At 39.4% G+C, this 23,770-nt stretch overlaps 1 protein-coding gene across 4 annotated transcripts in view; it reads left to right on the top strand.

Moving 5' to 3' along the window:
- Positions 1–23,770, top strand: part of AGL (amylo-alpha-1,6-glucosidase and 4-alpha-glucanotransferase) — a 354,506-nt gene that overhangs the window by 276,906 nt on the left and 53,830 nt on the right. For all 4 annotated transcript variants that reach the window (XM_086954603.1, XM_086954587.1, XM_086954609.1 and 1 more), the window contains exons 30-31: positions 1,348–1,559; positions 9,635–9,732. In XM_086954603.1, coding sequence (XP_086810729.1) covers positions 1,348–1,559; positions 9,635–9,732 — 310 coding nt within the window. The remainder of the gene's footprint in view (positions 1–1,347; positions 1,560–9,634; positions 9,733–23,770) is intronic.

Below are 23,770 nucleotides of genomic sequence, written 5' to 3'. Positions count from 1 at the left end.
CTTATTTTTTAATTTTGAAACTTCCATAAGACTGTTAATTCCTTTTGTTTGTATTGTTCCACACACTTGGACCTCATGAAACCATACATATGTGAAGAAGAATTACCTCTTGCATAGTAAGTCATAAACTCAGATCCCCTTAGCTCCCACTGTTAAGCAACAAAAGAAAGTACTTTTAATGAACTGTTAATTAGGAACAAGCAGTAAGGCAAGCAGGGGTTCAGGTTTGAATGTGCAGGAGGGATCTGTGTCCTCTCAATTTCTTAGCGTTTAACATCTCATGAGCAGCTCTGGTACAAGCCTGGTATTTGCACATTATGCTGCACCTCCTTAATTTGAGAAGTTTAGCAATAATAATGAAGTCCCTTCTGCATGGGTGAATAATTTTTCTTTGATTGATACGAATCTGATCTAATCTTAGCTGCCAACATATTTAGCCATGGTGTGTAGGTTCACAGTATCACCAGTCTTTGCTTTAAAAACACTATGCAAATAATAATGCATTGTACAAGAAAGGTTTTGTAATCAACTCTTTAGCATCTCAATTAAATAACTCCTGTTGTCCAAATTAACACTTTCCTAGCACACTCCTCCTTTTGTGTTTCATTGTTTTTCTGGGAAATATGATGATAAAAAAAAAACAGAAAATACCAGACTGTTTGTGTTCGATTCAGAATACTAGTCCTAGAGAGTTAGTCAGATGAAAAATCGGCACAGGATGTATTGCCTAAAAAGTTAAAGATGCCCTAAAGAAAATGACATTTTTTGCGCCCTTCCAGTGGCAGTTGGGCTCCCTACTGATCCTGCTAGCAACAAGCTAGCAACTCCCTACTGGTGAGGCCCTGACTGACCGCTTTGTATTGCCTTGGTGTATCTACGTCCTGATAGTAGACAATGTTCTTCTTCTTCTTTATAAATAGATGTATGAGTGATGAGTTAAGGATCTCTTCAAACTCTTAGTGTGCACCTAATTTGTTTATAAATCTATAGCTTTTGTTAAAAGGTATCTCATCCATTAATGCCATGGTTGATTTTTCATTTTGTTGAATAGAGTAGTGTAACATAGACATTGAATCAATAATTGTTTACCTAATTCATTTGTTGTTTTCTAACTTAGTCAAATCTTGTACCAGCTTATTAGAGGTTTAGATTTGGTGTAACACATTTAAAGATATTTTAGATGTCAGTGACACTTTCCCTTACACAAGATACAAAGCATTATACAAAATGTATAATAATGTGCCTAACATGTCTCTTTTAATGTTCATGTTTTTCAAATTCAGATCATAGAATGTGTGAAAACATATTTGTCAATGATCAAAATCCCTATATTTTATTCTGTTTCAGGAAAAGACCTACACATTACATATGAAGAGTGGAACCAAAATATTCAGAATAACTTTGAAAGATTGTTTCATGTTTCTGAAGATCCATCTGACCCAAATGAGAAGCAGCCTAACCTGGTTCACAAGCGTGGTATATACAAGGACAGCGTAGGAGCCTCTAGTCCCTGGTGTGACTATCAGCTCCGGCCAAATTTTACTGTTGCAATGGTTGTGGTAGGTAAAATTAAATATTGGCTTATTCTGAATATCTGGTATAACACATTATTTCTCAAGGTGTGTGTGTGTGTGTGTGTGTGTGTGTGTGTGTGATGTCTACTATTTATTACAAATTTTAAGTGTGGTGAGGGGCCATTATGATGCATTGAGTGGGTCATGCTGTCCCTTCTCTTAACAATGGTAAGAAATAGAATGTTACTCTCTCGTTATAGGCATATATGCCATGTTGTACTTTGATATACAGCTGTTATAAACACAGGTATATCAGCAAAACCAGAGCACAGTCCTCTATACCCATAGTATGAGGTATGAAGATCAAGAGTAGGATGAGTCAGCACTTGCTCCAAACAATATTGCTTGTAGGGTGTGTTACTCTTACAACGCATCTTTTACAACGTAATGCTGTTACAACACAGCTATTACATCGCAAATACCATTACAATGCATGCCATTACAACGCATGGCATTACATAGCAGATGCTATTACAACGCATACCATTACATCGTAAGTATTGGTAAGTATTAATTTTTTTTTTTTTATTTAATATTTTATAATTGATTTATTTATTATTAATTATAAAAAAATATTTATTTCGTTTTTAAATATTATAAATTAAATATATTAATTTAAGTATTTTTTTAAATAAGTATGAGTATAGGAGTATATGTTTTGGGGTACTGATGTATATGTTTTGGGGTGTTTGGGTATTTTTAGGTTTTAGGGCAGTGTTTGGGTTTTGGGGTACAGGGGTGTTTTTAGGTTTTAGGGCAGGGTTTGGGTTTTGGGGTACAGGGGTGTTTTTAGGTTTTAGGGTAGGGTTTGGGTTTTGGGGTACAGGGGTATTTTTAGGTTTTAGGGTAGGGTTTGGGTTTTGGGGTACAGGGGTGTTTTTAGGTTTTAGGGTAGGGTTTGGGTTTTGGGGTACAGGGGTGTTTTTAGGTTTTAGGGCAGTGTTTGGGTTTTGGGGTACAGGGGTGTTTTTAGGTTTTAGGGCAGTGTTTGGGTTTTGGGGTACAGGGGTGTTTTTAGGTTTTAGGGCAGGGTTTGGGTTTTGGGGTACAGGGGTGTTTTTAGGTTTTAGGGCAGGGTTTGGGTTTTGGGGTACAGGGGTGTTTTTAGGTTTTAGGGCAGGGTTTGGGTTTTGGGGTACAGGGGTGTTTTTAGGTTTTAGGGCAGGGTTTGGGTTTTGGGGTACAGGGGTGTTTTTAGGTTTTAGGGCAGGGTTTGGGTTTTGGGGTACAGGGGTGTTTTTAGGTTTTAGGGCAGGGTTTGGGTTTTGGGGTACAGGGGTGTTTTTAGGTTTTAGGGCAGGGTTTGGGTTTTGGGGTACAGGGGTGTTTTTAGGTTTTAGGGCAGGGTTTGGGTTTTGGGGTACAGGGGTGTTTTTAGGTTTTAGGGCAGGGTTTGGGTTTTTGGGTACAGGGGTGTTTTTAGGTTTTAGGGCAGGGTTTGGGTTTTGGGGTACAGGGGTGTTTTTAGGTTTTAGGGCAGGGTTTGGGTTTTGGGGTACAGGTGTGTTTTTAGGTTTTAGGGTAGGGTTTGTGTTTAGGGATAATTAAATTATATTTACCATTTTAAAATTGATTAAAATATATTTAATAAATTAAATTAATTATTTTACACTAATTACATTTTTTAATTAAATTAATTAAATAAATATTATTAATTTAATTTCATTATCAAAAATATGTACTTTAAACTAATTACCTTTTTTTATTAAATTAAATTAATTACTATTTTTAATAAAATTACATTTATTAAATAGATATTATTTATTAAATAGATATTATTTAATTAAATTAATTTAATGACAATTTTAAAATGTCTTTTAATTTAATTTTCTTAAATAAATTAATTACAATAAACTAAATAACATTTTTAAAAAAAGCTATACTTACCTATACTTACGATGTAATGCCATGCGTTGTAATAGCATTTGCGATGTAATGCCATGCATTGTAATGACATCCGTTGTAATGTATCCCGCGTTGTAAAATCTGCGTTGTAACGGAACGCGTTGTAATACATCGCGTTGTACTGACACCAATCCTGTAGGGTGTGTTACTCTTACAACGCGTTGTAGAATATGTGGCTGTGACACTCTGTTCTGCTCTAGAATGTGTGGCTGTAGATACTCTGCTCAGCATACACCTGCTGTTTAGTTTTGGGAATGGACGTAAGCAAGTTTTTACTTCGAAGAAGTTTTGGTCACAAGATATCATGTGACTACTCCCTAAGCTCACAGTGCATCAAGACAAAGTATGCACCTCCAATTGTTTTATTCTGCCACCGGGTTCGAAAGTTCAAGCTCCTGCTTTAGGGCTTTCAACAACTTCTCTGTGACCTTTGGTACCTGTTATCGCAAATTCAACCCCAGCGACAAAATAACTCTCTACCACATCGGTGACTATGTAGGATTCAACTTTGAATCACATTGATGTAGCTTCTTTATAAAAAATCTGGTTCTAGCAAGATTGACTGTTGGGAAAGGGTGTTTTGCAGAAAACGTTTTCAGTTCAGTTTTGTCCTAAATGCAACAGCAAATTCCCATGGTTAAACATGCATCAGGTCTGTAACCTCTGCCTGCCTCCAGAGCACCAGGAGTCAACCTGCTCAGCCTGTAAGCTGATAAAGTGTAAATAGACTATCAGTTACTGCTGCGAACACAACTGTGCCCACTGCAGATGCAGCATTGGGACCGATCTGAAACACCAGACTTATTATTTAGAGCAGAGGCTATCAAGTGCACCAAACAAGAATAGCAGGGCCTCTCTTCAGTTATCCAGCCCATGCAGGGACACCAAAACCCTGAGATCTTGCTCTCCGACATGTTGTAGGTCGAGGAGGAGGAACTGCCATTGGCCAGAGCACAGTCTCCAGGACAAAAAAAAATTAACCCTTTGACCTTCCATCCCTCCATACTCACTGGAGAAGCAATTCACTTGTGATTGGCCTCAAAAGTGTTCTGTTATCAAGGAAGAGCACCTGTCTCAAGAGAGCAGAGGCACTGAACCTTGGTTTTGGCTCCAAGTCACAATATCACTCAACACCAAGCAACCCAGCAACCCTTTTGGCTCCAAGAAAGCCTCAGTAAAGAGCACTTAGCCTCAGCACCCATCCACGCCAGCTCGATCCCAAGTATCTGAGAAATAGGTCCCAAATACTAACTGAGACAGACCTAGGTACTAAGATTAGACTTGAGTGAATCTCTCACTTGCCCTCAAGGTCTCTAAGGTGTTGGATGTCAAGCATCAAAAGATCTTTATACATTCCTCCACTCGGAAGATCTTAGCTCAGCCTGCTCCGCAGGAGGAGGTCAATACAAAAGAGAAAGCTCACTTTTGAGGAGAAAATTTTGAAGAAACTAGAGTTCCATCTGATACCCAAAAAAGTAAAGGGCAAGGCTTCCAGCCCCCTACCTCAGGTCTTTTCCCCTAGGCCCTAGCCTCAGGAATCATCTCTCAATTCACCACCACCACGTCCTCACACACCACCACCTTCTCATTCACCACAGCTGTCTATTCCTTTAGACACCCTGACTCAGAACAGGGAAGCATCATGGATCCTCACACCACTGTGACATTTGGGGATAAGGAATGTTCTTGCAAGGATACTGACCTAGAGCCTTATGCTGCAAAGTCTTCCTGATTATCCCCATCCCCCCACTCCTCCAATGATGCCACAGTATTTCACCCAGTTAGCTAGATCGAGGTTCTACACCATAAGGTTAAGCTCCACATTCTTTTGAGGACAACAACTTCCTATTTGAACCCCTTTCCTTTCAAAAGGTCTCTCCAGTTCTTGACCATAGTAAAAAGCATGACCAAAAGCAGTACCCACAATGTCAAGGATCTGGTCAAGCTGAAGGTCGTCACCCCAAGGGTTGTGAAGAAGTACAAGTCAGCCCCAGCCTCCTTATGTATATGTCATTTATTGTTGGTTATGACTGTTTATCCAGATCCTTAGTGTTGTAGAGGAGATCTTAATGTTGTGCTATTCCATTTGGATGAGTCCACTAAAAGAGATTTGCAATGACATGTCAATGCTTTACAGCTCCGACTAACAATTGGAAACCAGTGATCAGATACCAACATCTGAAAAAGTGTGTTATCTGACTGGCAATGAGAGAACTATCCAGAGGAACAGCTTCCTCTTCAAGAATTATGATGGTGGGACTACAGAGTGGTTCAGGGAAACACTTTCTCCTCCCCGAAGTCTCCGTAAATGGGAAATGTTTTTTTTTTTAAAACAGCGTCTTAAGATGGTTCAATGCTAAGACAATGGTTTTTTTTTTCTACTGAACAATATAAGTAACTATGAGCTGATAGTGCAGGTATCAAGCTTCCTATTCTGTTTAAGTACTCTACCATCTTCAAATACATTTTATGAACTATAACTGGGGACCCTGTATGAAGGGAATTTGAAGGTGGTTAGACTAGTGCTTTCAGAACCAATTTTCTTGTAATAGGCTGAAACATTTGCACTGCAGCAATTCTATTCACATTTCAGGTTTATTTTAAGGCTGTGTTATGTGGGACTTTTTTAAAATGTAAGTTATGTTATGTTAAATGCCATTTTATAGAGCAAAATCACCAACGTTCTCCTAGCGTTTGTGAGGGAGTACAGAACAATACCAGTAGTTACCCATACCAGTGCCTAATCAGTCAGAACTTATCTTGTCTAAAAGCCTGTGTGAACAGAAAAGTCCCTATCTTTTTCCTAAATGGAAGGATAGTGGCTTCCCTGCGCAAATTCACCGGCAGCTTGTTCCACAGCTGGAGAATCAAGACTGAGAAGGTTCGTCCACCCATGGTGGTTTTGTCAAACCGTGGGCAGGACAGCAGGCTTGGCTTTTACGATCGGAGGGATCGTCCTGCTACATTTCTCTTCAGGTGGTCCTTGATATAGTCCGGTGCCATCCCATAAATGGCTTTGTGTGCAATACATAGGCCCTTAAACCTGGCCCTCTGCTTGATTGGGAGCCAGTGAAATTGTTACAGCAGAGGTGTAATCTTCTTGGGATCTTGAAAATCAATCTCTCTGCATCATTTATGACTACTTGCAGCCTCCCTGACAGCTTGTCTGGTAGCCCAAGATATAGTGCAATACTGTAGTCCAGTCGCAACACAATCAGTGCCGTCAATACAGTACGCATAATGGAAAATAATAAGAGGGGTACCAATATCCGAAGTTGCCTCATAAGGCCTACACAGCTCCCTACCACAGTAGTCAACTGATGTGTCATGGTTAGCTTAGTGTCCAACTTAATACCTAGACTTTTTACAACCGGCACCGGTATCAGTGTGGCGCCCAGCTCTTGTGGGCAAAAGGAGTTAGACCAGGGTTTGCCCTCTGTGGTGATTGCTAGAACCTCAGTCTTGTCAGGATTTACTTTAAGAAAGTTGGCGGTCATCCAATTCATTGTGCACCTGAGAATGTTCTGCACGCTAGACTGTGCCAACAAAGAGTTATCAATCCAAAGAATCAGTTGAGTGTCGTCCACATAGTTAAACACTTGACAGTCTAGTTGTGCTAGTGCTGCCGCCAGTGGCTGAAGATAGATATTAAAGAGCAGTGGAGACAGCGTGGAACAATGGGTAACTCCACATGGCAAAGCCCCTTTTCTGGACACAGTCCCCCAGCTGAACCTTTTGTGTCCCGTCCTTCAGGAAGGATGCGATCCAACGATACACTGCACCAGAGATTCCCAACCGCTGGATATGGGACAGCAGCTGAGCATGGTTCACTGTGTCAAATGCGGCTGTAGGATCCAATAGGGTCAATGCCGAAGAGTTCTTCCTATCGGCCGCAAGCCCAAGCTCACCCAGCACCAAGAGCATCACTAGCTCTGTGCTGTGATGGGCCCTAAAGCCCGCTTGCCGCACATGGAGCAGCTAATGTTCCTCAAGAAACAGGGAGATGGTTCTGAGCACATGTTGCTCCACTACTTTGGCCAAGAAGGGGATCCTGGATATTGGTCAATAGTTCTTCAGGTTGTTGGCGTCTGGGTGGCAACAGCGCAAGAATATAAAAAAATAACTGAATTGAACTTTTGTATTATATATTGCACCACAAACGTTCTGATGGTTATCTTAGTTCTGAAACTATAAAGACAGAAAGGTTCCCCCTAGTTTAATTTCAGGTCCAAGAGGAGGGGGAAGATCCAACCAAAACTATGAAAGACCTCTAGCTGACCTATATTTCTTTTGAGAATAGCCTATGGCTTATATGCGCCCCACAAAAGGTAAGCTTTCCGTTTCTACAATGAAATCATTTAGAAATAACAAATTTCTTGAAAAAACATTTTTTATTTTTTGGTTTTCATTATCAAAAAGTGATCATTCATTTATGAAAGTGCTAAAATCACAAATCACAAAATTGCATACTGGAACTAATTCAACAGAATTTGACATGAATATTCACTAATGAAATCACAGACATTTCAATTATTTTTATCTACCATACCCAAACATAAAATCCAACATACACACTCCATGTCATACCATTCATTCAACCTAACATACAAAATGTGAATTAAAACTACAATTTCATAACACAATTGGGGTCCGACAGTGTAAGGAATCAATAAATCAATTTGTTTGTAATATAGAAGCTTTCCATTAATTACAGCAGTGTGTAGAAATCACTGTATCATTCTATTGTTGTATGCGAACGTCACAACTGCCTCTTCTGGGCGGATTCCCAAAGGTTAATGGTCGACGTACGTTTCGGTGGGACAACCATTCTTTTCAACAACTTCATCAGGACCAATATTTAGATTGTACAGTAATAATAGAATATAGAGGCAGGGGTATCTGTAAACACAAGGAAAACATGTCTTTCATAGTTTTAGTTACCTTAAGTCTGAACTACAGCACATGTGCCACATACGGCAGAACAGAGAGACTCTGCACATATACTCTGTGACTGTTTGAATTTATACACAGAGTGTGTCAGGGCAGTTTTGGTTAGCCAGTAACAGTAAAAGAGGTGTCTGAATTGATAGTGTCTAGACTAGCGAGAAAAGCTTTAAGAAAGATGAGTTCAGCAACAAAGTCCACAAAAACGTTCAGCCAAGACTTACTGCTTTTAACTAGATAGTGTAACTGTAGGTTAATGGGTGTGTGTAGAGCATCCTTCGTCATTTCTCAGTGGGATTTCTCCTGTAAATGGAGAAGGTGCAAATACAATGCACTGTTTACACAGTTTAGTTCAAAGGAGGAAGAGGCTTTGGGGCAGACACCAATATCTGTATTTCAGTTGGGAGTAAGGCAAGAGAGCATTGCTCTTTAACTGCAGAGGGGTTCTGCTTTGTTTCCCTCTGAGTACATGGTTTTATAATGAATTGAAACATTATCATGAGGTTTTTGATGTAATGTATTCTTTCTGTGTCACATAACCAAAGTTTGTATTTTTTGTCATTTATGCTAACATCGGTGTTAGCTGCTTTCTTTTGAGCCTTTTGTGTCACCTGCATCCACTCAAAACCTGTATCCCTTAGATAGATTTCAAACTATTATAAATTTGCACGAAGAAGAGAGTATCTATTAGAAACCTTGTTACCAAAAGTAAATACATGTTTTAGCAACATGAGTACAAAGGACAGGCCATTTATTGGTACATGCTATATGCTGGGGACTTGACATTGTTGACTAATGTGTCAGGTCCTTGGGTGCAAGGATCACAGCTGTTTTGACATTCTTGTCTCCAGATGAGGGGGGTTTATCTGAAAATGCATGCTATGAGGCTTTGGAAAGGCTGAAAGCCTCTTGTCATCAGAGTTGAAAGATTATGAAAGTAACAAGCCCACTGCACTTTATCTGTGTTCTCCGGCTCATTTACGTGTGAGAAATGTGGCTTACTCTTCCAGCTATATGCTACATAAATTAATTCATACCCTACTTTGTGTGGTGTTTTCCTGGATCCTTCCTCTAACCATCCTTTATGAAACAATCTATTGCTTCTTAAGCAGGACCTTTTGATTAATGTAATATTCAAAAGTGGATATGAAATGTAGCACCAAAATTTGATTTCAGATGAACTAATAATTATCTCTCCACTTATATTTCAGGCGCCTGAACTGTTTACACCACAGAAAGCATGGAAAGCTCTGGAGATAGCTGAGAAAAAACTGCTTGGACCTCTGGGAATGAAAACTTTGGACCCAGAGTATGTATTAAAATGGAAGACTATAACTATTAAGTTTCTATGGTTAAATCGTCTATTAAATGTTCACCAGCAAAACCATGAAACAATTTCTTCCTGCTCCAAGGTAGATCATCCCCTACCACCTTTGATTCCAATATATTGTCCAGAATATTGCGGTAGTTTGGGGGGGACTAGTGAAAGGGTGCTGCCATGTGATTACTCATCATCAGTAAGATTTTTAAAAAGCCAAACTCCAGCAGAGAAAACATATGCAAGAACAATCAATCATTAACAACTTTTCTCCAACCCAGCCATGCTATCAGCGAGTGCCCCATAGCAATTCAAATGATAGGTATTGCATTAAACTGTATACAAGCAAATGCACCTACAGTTAAGCCACCACCTACTCTACTCTACACCTTTTTTTACTGGAGTGAAATATTTCTTATGGCTGAGTCCTTACCCGAAGGAATAATACATGTAAATAAAAATAACAGTATTTCACATAAGGACCCAAAATTGCCAAGTATTGTTCTAGTGACAATCACAGGCAACATTCGTTACCTTCTGTAAAACTTGGGAGATCTACTTCCCTCGATTCACCTTATTGGCAATTCTTGCTGAAATTATTATTTGCGTAGTCTACCTTCGCGCATTTGTGTGTCCTGCATGTATTTGTACATTTCTTGTTTGCTATATACTGCCTCCATAATTTTGAATCCAGAGTCTTTTGGTATCATATCCAGACAGAACATAGGACCAGCCTCCCCACCTGCATATCCTGGCAATGTATGACACACAGGGGGAACATTTTAAAGATTTCTGCCATCATAATCACAGGAACACACAAGGAGAATATTATTTTTTATTCAACATCTATATCTCTTAGTAAACATAGAGCACTTGCTTGCCAGATTTTCTTACCACCTGCCCATCCTGTCCCCATTTTATGCTTGCATTCATACAACAATTGGAAGTCACTGATAATATTCAGTGCTTCACAAACCCATAAATATGCATTTATTAAATACATAATTGCTGTGACCTATATCAAGACTAGAATAGTAATTCAACATTGACAATTTTGTAGACGTTTTATCATTGTGTACCTTAGATAACTAATACTACAGCCATCCAATAAAGGGTGGTAGTTCCCTGGTCTACTGACATAAATTACTATCTATATATGCTTCCGTACTTTGTGTATATATGTAATAGGAGGCTGATTTTCTCCAATTGTTTTTCTCCTTTAAGAATGGTATTGATCTAATGATGATCTGCAAAAGGTGTGTGTGTGTGTGTGTTTGTCTGTCTGTCTGTCAACGTTCCATTCTGTGTTGAAGAGTTTTCTTTGACCTGAATACCTGGCACGCTGGGCAGATTGTGTGGTCGGGAGAGAGAGAGACAAAGATTGCAAACCTGGATTAGATAGGTCCATCATCCATGCTCATGGCTGTGTAAGATGCCATGTGGAGCAGGCTTTTCAGCACCGTTCAAAAATGACAACTGAGCGAGCGTTCGATGTCTATCACTTTGGATAAAGATGGCGGACCAAAATATCAAGAAAGGGCATGAAAAGGATCCAACAGTATGATGCATACTACTCTAGAACTCTGAGCCTACTCCGTGCTTGCTCAATCCTGATGGAGGTAAAAAATAATCTATCATGGAGTTGGTGCCAATGTCCAACACTGCTTTTCCTAACTGGAGAGCCTTCTTTGAAAGAAAAACAGCTTGTAAATGTTCGAGCCCAACACTAGATGACAGGAGTATGTCAAGTTTGTGAAGCTACAGCTCTACACACAGTAATGATAGCTACTGTGTAGTTATAGTTAGGACAGCGTTTCAAAACAAGAGCGTTTTGTGTTTTACTAACAAATTTGGTGCCATTTGATGGATCTTCACAAACCTTCAGAAAAAAAAGTGAGTCCACCTCAACCCTTCCCTTGAAGATTTTGAGGTGATCTGTCAAGCGGGGGCCGAGAAAAAGGGGGGAAGCAAAATGTGTTTTCTCTTATGCAATTTCCCATAGGATCTTTAGACAACACTACAACAACAAGCATTGGCAAAGCCAATATGTTTCTAGTATGGTCGAGCTATTGGCTTTGCCAATCAGTAGGTGGTCAACGGGAGGGCGAGTGGGAAGGGGTAACAGTACAGAAAAATTAAGTGTTCTGAAGCGGCCACATCAAAGCATTATGTTTTTTTCCCTTATTGTGGTTGTGATGCAATAAGCAAGAGGGACAACAAGTGGAATAAGCAAAATGGATGGGCGGGTGGAGGTATAGAAGCAACACAGACAGGGGTGCGAGGGTAAGAAGCAACACGAACAGGAAGGTGGGAGGGTAAGAAGCAACCAGGATGGCAGGGGACGAAGAAAGAAAATAGTTAGTTAGTCATAGAAGCAGAAATTCCCTAGTTAGGTTAAAGTAATCAAGACTTGGTCGTGATCCAACTAAAAGAAGTGGAAGTGAAGTCGAATTGCGCTTCCCAATTAGATGGCTTCAAATGAGAGTGACAATGAAACCCAAAAATCATAAACAAGGAGCAGGCTCCAAGCCCCTTGTTGAACTCAATATCTCTCGCATGTCCTTAAGCAAGCGAAACCTTAAAATGACAGAACAGAATTACATCAAATTTGTGAGAAAGGTAGAGCTTTACCCAGAAACGCCCTCGCCATGCACCTCTTATGACCATACATATTACATCCCTCGTGACATGTTCTATAATAGCATGGATAACATCACTGATGACTCAGTTGACATATTTGATGACAACACTGTGCATGTTGAGGGCGTAAGTTAAAGTTACTTCAATTAACTATAACTGGTGATTTTTTTACTTTAAAATATTTTGTTTTAACTGACATTTTCACCTAATTATATCGTCACTTTAGCCTTTGTATTTTTCAGTATATTTATATACTAAATATGAAGAGGCTTTTACAAACATAAGTTATTCATCCGCATAAAATTAGAAACACCCTGCCTCTCACATACTAGACATCAAAATATAACCTCCTAAATATGGTATATTAACTTCTCATTCTAAATAACATCTGTTCATTATAGTGTCGTGATCTGAGTTCTTTCTCCTGTGCTACCCCACAAGACCGTTTATCCACATTGTTTTCTGTTGATACTCATCACATTTCTTTTCCCCTTGGCATTTGTTGCTGGAGAAAACAGGGGGATGTGGCTTTTAGGAATGCGCAGGGAGAGTGTCAGGGTCTGAGGATATCCTTCTGTGGAGCTATTTGTACTGTCCATACATGCTCAACTGAATGGGTACCCTTGGTTGGGCTTTAAGAAATGTTTGTTATGCTTGTTCATGCCTCATCTAACCTCTGCCAGTTTTCTTCTAAACTCTTGCCAAATCGATCATATTTCCTATGCAATCTCTTCCAAAAAACAATCTGTTTCTTTTTTTTAAATAATTTTATTCTTTGGTTACTCTCAGAATTTGGTGAATTGCAAGGTTGCTTACTTTTCATCTCATCATCTTATTGTAATTTAAGGAAGGTGTTATATTCTAACTTACCTTTAATTTGTCCCTTTTGCTTCAAACCAGTTACAAGCAGCCAGTGCTGCATTTATCAGAAGGTAACTGAGCCCTGCTGATTGTCCAGTCCTTTTCAGTCCATTATGGTCAGAGTTTCATATATGTTTTAGGCCTGTAGCTGCCACAGCATATCTATCCATAATACTTACCATCCTTAGTTATGATAGAATTTCCTGCACAGTAACTTTGAACTGTGTGATTTTGTCGGTCATACCTGTTATGCCTTTTACATCTATCCTAATCCTAATCATTTGTGTGAGAAGGTTTAATTGCATTTGGAAAGAGTGAGGTGGTCATGGGGCATACTTGTCCTGTAACCTCTCCAATATGAGCAGGAAGTGATTTAGCTTCATCTTGGTTATGGTCATTTTAATTATCTACTGTCTAAAGTCTGGGCCCATAAGCATGTAAACTTTGTGTAAACTCAGTATAGACCCTGTAATTTGTTCAAATGCTTATTTGCATCAGATACTAATGAGGATACTAGAATTCCAGCATGTTTAGCGATCTGATCTATTATGATATTAAAAAAATGCCATTCAAAGGTATGCCTACCATTTTCAAATCCTGTGTGATATGCACACATTGGGATAAGTGGTATGTTTTCTAATTTCAATGACAAAGCTTTTGGGAGGGTTATATCATCAATATTTGGTAAGACTGCCGGCCCTAAGCTAATTCGAGATGTCATCACTTCTACCATGGTTGGCATAACTGTGCCCCTTTCCTAAGAAATAGTTGTGTGGTTTGTCTAGCAGTTCTCCAAGATGCTTGTACAAGTCCTAGAATATCCATGTGGCCCTGGGGCTTTTGAATTTGATAGGGTTGCCTTGGCCTTCCTGGCCCTACTGAGTGCTCCAGGGATCCCTTACTGCTTACTGGTATCGGGTAGAGAGGGTGGTTGAGGTCTGCTGACAGTGTGCCAAAAGTGATGAGTAGAACAACACATAATGCACCTTTATCTCGGTTAGAGATACCAAATGAACCTTGGACAAAGTTGGGTTTGTATTTTATAGGCCCATCTAGAATTGTTTTTCAGGGAGAAAGGTATATACTGTTACTTGTGGTTTATACGTCCAATTGGGTAATCACTACATGTCTGAGTGTTGTGGACACCCGTACAGTGATTGATAATGAAGTGCAGTTTGTGTCTGACGAAATGCAAATGTTTCTGTGGAGCATGTCAATTGAACACCATAGAACTGCTCTTTATTCTCCAAAAGCCAATAGCCTTACGCAGCACATGAGCAGAGTGGTCAAGGCGTGTGTTCAAAGAACAACTGACATAACGACTTCTCATAAAGAAATTTTTAGGGATACATCGTGGGCTCATCGCAATACTCCTAATTCTGTGAAATTGAAGTTACCTTTCTTTGAGTTGAAGGGTTAAATTCCATCTTCAAAACTTAATCATGCATGGATGAGTGTGGACCAAAGGATTTTTTTTTATCTCCACCAAAACATTAAGTCCAATTTTGATCCCTAATGATCGAGTACTGTGATACAGAATTCATCAGAACCATAACCTTCTTGCTTTCTAAGACTAGTTTACATTCAGGCGTTGTCAAATGGCTACTGTCAATCTCTACATTCTCTCTAATCCTCAACACTGCCTTCTTCATGCTACCTGTTACTTCATCCACTATATGAATCTTCTCGCTCCTGCACAATGTCCTTTCTTACCACATTTTTTACAAAGACCATTTCTATGAAATTTGAACTAGTTTGAATATCACAAAATTCGCTGACACTGGTCGAGGTATTTTCCAGTACTTCTATTACCATAATTGACTCCTTAAAATCGGGATTTTTTGGCTCGCAACTTCTCCTGGACTTTGTGATTGTTAGTGCACCTCACAAGCTAGTCTCTGATTAAAGAGTTCACCAAAATCACATGTGCGAACTAGCATTTTCAGGGAGGCTAGATTATTGCCTACATTTACATTTTTACTCTGGGTTCTAGAAAAGAATTTGTAACGATCTAGCTGAATTTATTTGAGGGGGATCCAAAATGTTTCTCGAACATCAGTTTGACTATCTCAAATACTTCCAATAAATCATCATCACCAGGACCAACAGTTGTTTCTTCCAAACTTTCATATATGTTCCTGCCCTCTAAACCCAGATTATGCAAAAGTGTTGCCTGTTTACTTGATGCTGAACATCTCTCCCCTTCTATGGCCACCAGATAGGAGTCAAATTATTTTTTCCATTGTTATCCAAGGAATTAATGGGCCCCGTTTTCAGGTAAAAAGGCAGGCGGCTGTGACATGTTTACTGCAGCCATAATATTGGTAATGCTGCATAATTCTAAAACAGTTTTCCAAGCAATAGATGTTGTTGAAATAATGAATCCAGAACTGAGGTAATAGTTCACTCACAGTGCATGTAATCAGTGCATATGTTGTATCACAGTACCATAAAAGCATTCAATGAATCAATCAAGAGGTCTATACCATCATAAACTTCTACAACAACATGACCCCAATGGAGCTGTCCAAGGCCTTAAACGAAATCTCTGATGAGACTAATGAACTGAAAACAAAATACGCTAAAGTCACACATACAATAATCTGGGGAGGAGACTTTAACCTTCACATATGCAACAAAAGTAACACCTCTACTTGTGGGATCATAGACGAACAAGGTAATTCCTTAACTCACTTCACCCACACTGTTGAAGGCACCAATTTGCAGGCTATCATGTCCGAATTAGATATAGGGTTCGCGAACATGATAAAGACGCCCACAACCCAATTCACTTCAACTTTTCACGGAAGAGGCTTTGAAACTTTAATAGACTATATCCTAGTATCCAACAACAAAGGCTCACGTATAAAGTCCTTTGAAGTGGACAACAACGCACTCAGCGATCACTTCCCACTTAGACTGACGTATCAAGAACCCGACCATCGAAAGAAAACAGATAAGGCCTATCCTGGCATACTCCACCAGGAAGTATTAACACTGGACAGATTAAACGGCTACACCATCAAATGGGGCAAATTAGATCAAGAAACCACTAGCGCGAGAATAATTAAAATATGTAGAAATGAAATTGATAAGTGCCTAGACCCCTCTACAACTCCAACTGAGATCATAACCAACTACAATGTAATAGTGAAAACCATAATTAACGAATTAACCAAGCCCAACAAACAAAATAAAACTTCAAGAAAAGGATGGTTTAACACGAAATGCACAAAAGCTTATTCCGACTTAAAGAAAGCCCTAGCAAAAAAAGAAAGAAACAGAGAAGAGTTAACAAAATTAAGGAAGTCTTATACGCAGGCAATCAAACAAAGAAAAAAGGAGATACAAGCAAATCTCTGGACCCAACTGATAAAAAGCAGTACCCTAAAAGATGGTGCAGCCTTTTGGGAAACAGTCAAAAGCCCTTTTTTAACAGAAAACAACGATGCTCCTTCCTTGGATGTCGCCATAAACGCGGAGGACTGGGTGCAACATTTTTCAGGGGTTTTTGGAAAGGTCAAATCTATAGACCCAATTTCATCGGACCCTCTCCCTCCGGTGAAATATCCAATAGAAATACAGTTCACAATCAATGAAACGACGAAAGCTATAAAGACCGCCAAAACTGGCAAAGCACCAGGACCAGACTCTGTTCCAATGGACCTCTATACATTTCTACCAGATCTCTGGTCCCCTCTTTTAACCAAAGTAGTAAACGCAGCAAAGGACACTGTTCTTCCTGACTCTTGGTCAACATCGATACTCGTCCCCATTTTTAAGAAGGGCAACAGAGATAGTCCCTCCTGCTACCGCCCCATTTCCCTCCTGGACTCGGTCGGAAAGATGGCAGGGCGCATACTCCTTGACCGACTCCAGGAGTGGTCAAAAGAACATGGGGTACTCTCAGATCTACAATACGGCCGGACTGAGTACAGTGGATCAAGTCCTAAATCTAACACTATTGGCCGGAAAATATGTAACTGCAAAAAAATCCTGCCTACACATGGTTTATGTCGACCTTACAGCAGCGTTCGACTGTGTGGAACATTCAAAGCTCTGGTCAATAATGTTGCAAATGGGGATTGAACCACCAATAGTCATCTTTCTGCGTGAATTATACACCGGAGCCACGGGAAAGGTCAGATTTGGGACAGCAGGACAATTAACTAACAGTTTTCCAATACAGAAGGGGGTCAGACAGGGGTGCGTGCTGGCCCCTTTCTTATTCACGCTCTATACTAACGGTCTCGAGGCTGCAATGTTAAAGGGTGTAAAAGATCTCCCAGAAGCCGGTCGTCGGCAGATTCCAGCATTATTATATGCCGACGACGCGGTAATTCTCGCTCGAACTCCTGTCCAGCTTCAACGGGCACTAAACAACTATTGCACCTTAATGACCAGTTTAAACTTAAAAGTCAACATAAGGAAAACGTATGTGATGCATGCCGGTGCCAAGGGGAAAAAAGTGAAGAAAATCTACGTGGACAACTTGCCCCTTGAAAGAACCAACACGTACCCCTATCTTGGCATCACCATTGACGAGGCGTTCAATTGGAAAGAAGCAATTAATTCCCGAAAGCTGTCCCTCATAAGAACAGTTGGCGCTCTAAAAGCTTTTTCTCTTCGTCTGGGAAAAAGACCCCCCACCGAGATGATAAAAATATATAACGCAAAATGCATTAGTACTGCCACCTTCGGAGCAGGAGTCTGGGGAACAACAAACGTTGAACAATTGCAAAGAGTCGAAAACTCCTTCTTACAATTTTTATTGGCTGTCCCAAAAAGCACAACCACATTCGGATGTCACCTCGAACTCGGGGTGGATCATATTTCTGACATCATCAAGATCCAGCCCATCATGTTATGGCGCAGAATATGGGCAACGGACGAGTGCCAGCTCACAAGAACAATAATTCAGGACTGCATGAATTTAGAGAACATGACAAAGATAAAATGGTTGGTTTATGTCAAATCTTTTCTTACAGATATCGGCTTTCCGAGATTTTTTGATGAACCATTGTCAGTAACAGACATATCAAAAAAAGAACTAAAACACTTTGTCTGTCGCATCTATCTCAGCTACGCATGTTGAGTGAAATCGGAAAGCCATCAGTTCAACAATATCTATTGATACAGTTGGTTCCAACCATCCAACCGTACTTGCAGTATGACTTATCACAATACGAAAAACTTCTCCTCACTCGCTTTAGGTTTAATTTATATCATTATATGGTTTTATTTCCCAACCAGAATGTTTGGACCCACAATATCTCAGCGTGTCCCTGTGACCTAATATCCCCACAGTCTACAATTCATGTCCTTTTCTTTTGCAAATTTGACATGCCATTACGCAGGAGGTGGATATTACCAATACTAAAAGTCATGAAAATTCGTAGATGTCGCCCTGCCTACTTGGCATTGCAATTTTTGGAAAACAACTTAATGACAAAATCTGTGGCACAGTATCTAAAATTATGTATTAGGCACCGTACGAACTTATAAAATCAGACTGAGTTTCATGTCTAAAATGAATTCTAAAAACTGTTCTTAAGACACCGTTTGATACAGAAAGAATAAGAATTTTAATATTTATTGTGTTTTTATGTACTTTTATGGCTTTCACAAATGGAAACCGAATAAAGATTATTTGAATTTGAATCCTGAACTGAGGTAAGAGTTCACTCACAGTGCATGTAATCAGTGCATATGTTGTATCACAGTACCATAAAAGCATTCAATGTTGAATACACCAGTTGTGGAAAATAACATGCAAAGCGGATCACCACAGTGGCAGAAAGAAAAATACTCGGTGACCACACATTGCCTTCCCAAATGTAGATATTGGTTATTAATGCCAGCTTCCAATTCAAAATTGCAGCCACATCATGATGTATCACATGGTCACATCAAGGTGGTGACATTGTCTTCTTGACGTAGATAGATGTAATTACATAGAGATGAAACAGGAACTACAGAGGAAACTTCACACGTCTCTGCCTCAAATTCTATTTCCGGATTCTTTCTTTCTGCCATTTCAATGCGAACAGTAAAACCCAACTCAACTAGTTAATGTAAAAACAAAGTCGTTGTACACATTTCAAGCAAGTTGCAATCAATTCATCCAGCAACCATGTCAGAAAGTTGAAATTCCTTCACAATCCAGGTATTTATAGCATCCAGTTAAGCTCAAAATTCAGAAGACGCTGTCAGATTGAACCTAGGTCTTCCTCTCCTCTCCTTTGCTCTGCATGTGCAGACCGGTAAGACAGCTGCAATGAATCAGCAGTCCCAGTGTGTTCACCTTGGAAATCTGCCAATAGTCTCAACACTTCACGACAATCTATGGTGATCTATTGCTCAGTAGGAGCACAAGACAAAGTATTTTTCATGGGTCCCTAGATTGGTGATCCACACCTGAGAAGTGAGGTTCCAATCATTGCCAAACTGTTATGATACCCTGAACAAGCAAGTGAACCCTCCACTTGATTGTTTGATCTTTGAGTCCACAAAGTAGTTCACTACCAAGATCATCAACCAGCAGTCACAGAACTCCTTGGAATGCCACACAACATATTACAATCTGTAAAGTTTCCACATTCTACAATAGTCACAGCCTGGTTTGAAAAATCTGTAGCCCATAACACAGACCCAACAGGACATTAGCAACACTTCATGCCTTTTGTTCACCCCTTCCTAAATAATCCAGCAATGGTCATCCTTCAAAAAGCCCATATTTTGCACTTCTCTCCAACATAATCAACCCCGTCAAAGTCACGTCTTATGGAAATTGTGTCTTACCATTGGCACTCATCAAAACTCTCTCCGGGGATGCTCTCTCAACCTTACTCACTATTATCAATGCCTCCCTCAAGGTATCTTCCTAAAAACTCTCAAGACAGGTCATTACCTTCCACTCCTAAACAAATATGCACTAGACCCTGATGACTTTATTAAATACTGCCCCATCACTAACCTTCAATTTATAGGCAAGATCATTCAAAAAAGCACTCTATTTTCAACTCCAAGATCACATCTATGCAAACCATCTGCTGCTTGTCTACCAGATCACACTGCAGCACTTAGACCAATTCCTTACACATCGCATATCCGGCCTTCTTGACCCCAGATGAATAGGACCCCTGTGCAATATTCTGTGTTTAGTTCTGACCACCTAGGCACCTGTATTTAGAATGAATAGGTTATAGTGTTCTGGATTCCTTTCTATAACGTGGTGGTGCAGGCTTTGACAGTGATTCCTGATCAGACTGTTGTACTGTCCGCTAATGCTGTACATCTCTTGAGAGCAAATAAACTACATTTTAAACAATTAAGTCTGAGGAACTTACTACATTTGTGATGGCGACAATCTCCAAGATATCATAAAGGACCCACAAGGAACCTCGTAGTGAAGACAGCAAACGGGAATAAAAAGTAAAGAAGCAAGGATCCTGATCGTGTGGACAAATCACAAAAGAGATAAGTGATCGCTTGGAAAAAGTAAATGAGTGATCGGATTAGCAGCAATTTAAGTATGAGAGGAAAAACGGATTAAAAAACTGTTACTGCGCAAATGTGAAACGTGGTTGGCAGCGCTGCTCGAGCGTAAACTGATTATTTGGAAGCGTGGCGGCCATTTTACGGTGATTGGCAAGACATGGATGGCAACGTATAACTGACGTAAAGCAAGAAGCTTGGCGGCCATTTTAAAGAGGTTGGCGAAACGTGGTTGGCAGCGTAGTTCAAACGCAAACTGACGCATTGAAAGGAGCGTGGCGGCCATTTTATGGTGGTTGGCAAGACGTGGTTGGCAAACGGAATGTGAACAAAGTGACGCATTACATTAAAGATGTCAGCTGTTTTTCAATGGTTGGCAGAATGTGAGGCATAGGGGTTTTAGGGCCATATGTATCATAGTTCCGTTTTGCGATTCCTAAATAGCGATTTTTAAGGAATTGCTATTTAGGAATCGCAAAATGGTATGTATGAAGAAAATCTTTTTTAGCGATTTTTTTTAATCTTCCTTATTTGCGAATTCGAATTATGCGAAATCGCAAATAAGGAATAATTTCCAATGCATTCCTATGGGCCAGGAGGCCAATAGGAATGATTGCGAAATCATTCTCAAATTGCGAATTCGCAATTTGCTAATCGCAATTTGAGAATTTTTCAAGGGTGCAGGGGTGTCTCAAAGACACCCTGCTGCACCCATGAAATGTACATGAGTGTGCATATGGCGCACATACGATGCCCTATGGGCATGTGTGTGCATCACATGCCACCTTCAAAAATGCCAAATTGTGCATTTTTTGAAGAATTCGCAAGTTACCATCAACTACAAGTTGGTGTTAATTTGCGAATTCCTAACCATAATTCGCAGCCCAAAAATGCTACATACACAGCAATTAAGGAATCGCAAAATTGCGATTCCTTAAATGCTATGGCAAAATAAGGAATCGCAAATCTTTGCTATTCCTTATTTTGCGAATATTTCATACATACCAAAACATGCAAAAAGGCCTTTTGCGATTCGCAAAAGGCTTGATACATATGGCCCTAAATTCAGAAGAAACAGAAAGGATATCTATGTTGAACACGAAGTGTGTTAACCATTTAATAGTGGTTGGCAAAGTGTTAACAGTGTCATCCATATGGTTGGTAGATTAAACAAAGAGCAAGTTAAAGATTACAAGGAGCAATTGAAGATAATTAAAAGTCAGGAATAGTGCTACTAGATAAAGTTGAACATTTCACTTTTAATTGTTGGCAAAACAAAAAGCAAGTTTGTAATGATCTAAGGTGGATGAAAATTTGAAGGATTTTATTGAGGTGGGAAGAACATTTTGTAAATATAAATAATATTCATTGAATTCAAAAATAAAATCTATAATGCAATCTGTTTCACCACCACCTCCGTTTCTGGAAACACCAGGAAATTCACCTATAGCATGGAAAAAGTGGTTTGATGCTTTTGAGACTTACCTGGGAGCAATAGGTGCATCTAGGTACCGTGCAGAAAGGAAAACATATTTGCTTTTACATTCATTAGGTTTTGAGGGGAGAGAAATTTATAAACATCTACCTCCTTTAGTTAGCGACAATGCAGAAGAAGATATTGATGATTATATGGAAACTAAAAGGAAGCTGGATTTGCGATTCAACATAAAGCCAAGTCTTGTGGTAATTAGGCATAAGTTCTTCAAAAGAGATCAATTGCCCGGTGAAGATGTCGAAACTTATGTTTCAACACTTGGACAATTGAGTGCGTAGTGCGAATTTGAGACGTTTAGAGAACAATTGATTCGAGACCAGTATATTTGAAAAGTTTAGACAAATCTATTCAACAAAAGTTACCTACATTAGGAAACCCTACTTTGGAGGAAACTATTCGCACAGCAAAAGCATTGAATTGTCTAAAAAAGAAGTTAAAGAACTTGAGAAAAAAATGAGGAAGCTGTTGCTGTATTAAGAGCTAAAGAGAATAGGAATATGCATAGTGGTGTACAGCGATATGAAAGGAATCATTTCTTCAAACAAAATGACATTTGTTATAGATGCGGGAATTTGTCGCATAATAAGGGAAACAAATTCTGCCCTGCAAGGAATTCCACTTGTCGGAATTATGGAAGATATGGACATTTTGCTAAAATCTGTCAGACTAATAAGCAGTCAAATCCAGATTTAAAGAGTAAAAATCCAAGTCATGGAAATACAAGCGGGTGGGAAATGTTTCTGAAATTGTTGACAAAGAATGTGACACTATCAAAAGTATTCAAGATGATCTTAAGGATATGGTTATGGTGGTTCATGAAGAGGAAATTATCACAGGCGACTTAAATGATTGCTTTGATCCTTATGTTGAAATTGGTGGGGGTAGCAAAACTCTTATGCTGCTTGTTGATTCCGGCGCAAGACTAACTATGATTACTCAAGAGTTATTTGAGAAACATGGCCTGAAAGAATGTTAGAACCACCAGATAGAGCTCCTGTTTCTTACGAAGGTCGTAAGATAGATTTGGCTGGTTATTTTGAAGATGTTCTACAATTTAAAGGAAGGAAAATTCTTGGAAAAATTTATGTTGCTATAAAAGGTTTAAATATATTGGGATGGTTTCATCAAGGTTTGTTCCAAATGATTCTGAGACCAGGTACAAAAGAGCAAGTAAGTGTGGTTGATTCCTCTGACTACACTGAGAAATTGAATCTCAATTTTCCCATAGTTTTTGGAAAAGGTCTTGGGATGATCAAAGATTTTACCCATGAGATAAAAGTGAAAGATGGAGCTATCCCAATTAAACACAAAGTGAGAAGTGTTCCATTTAGTGTAAGAGACAGCTTTGAAAAAGAATTGAATGAGTTGTGCATGAAAGGAATTATTGAGCCAAAAGAGTCTTCTTTATGGGTATCTCCTTTTGTAGTGTGGCCTGTAAAAAAATGGTGATTTGCGTGTTTGTGTGGATTTACACAGTCTGAACAAAAATATCTGGGTTGACTCGTATCCTTTGCCCAAGATTACGGAATTGCTGTC

This window comes from Lissotriton vulgaris, chromosome 1_1, assembly GCF_964263255.1.
Source record: "Lissotriton vulgaris chromosome 1_1, aLisVul1.2, whole genome shotgun sequence".
NCBI classification, from domain to species: domain Eukaryota; kingdom Metazoa; phylum Chordata; class Amphibia; order Caudata; family Salamandridae; genus Lissotriton; species Lissotriton vulgaris.
The sequence above is the reverse complement of the archived record's forward strand: the minus strand, read 5'-3'. Positions and strand labels throughout refer to the sequence as shown.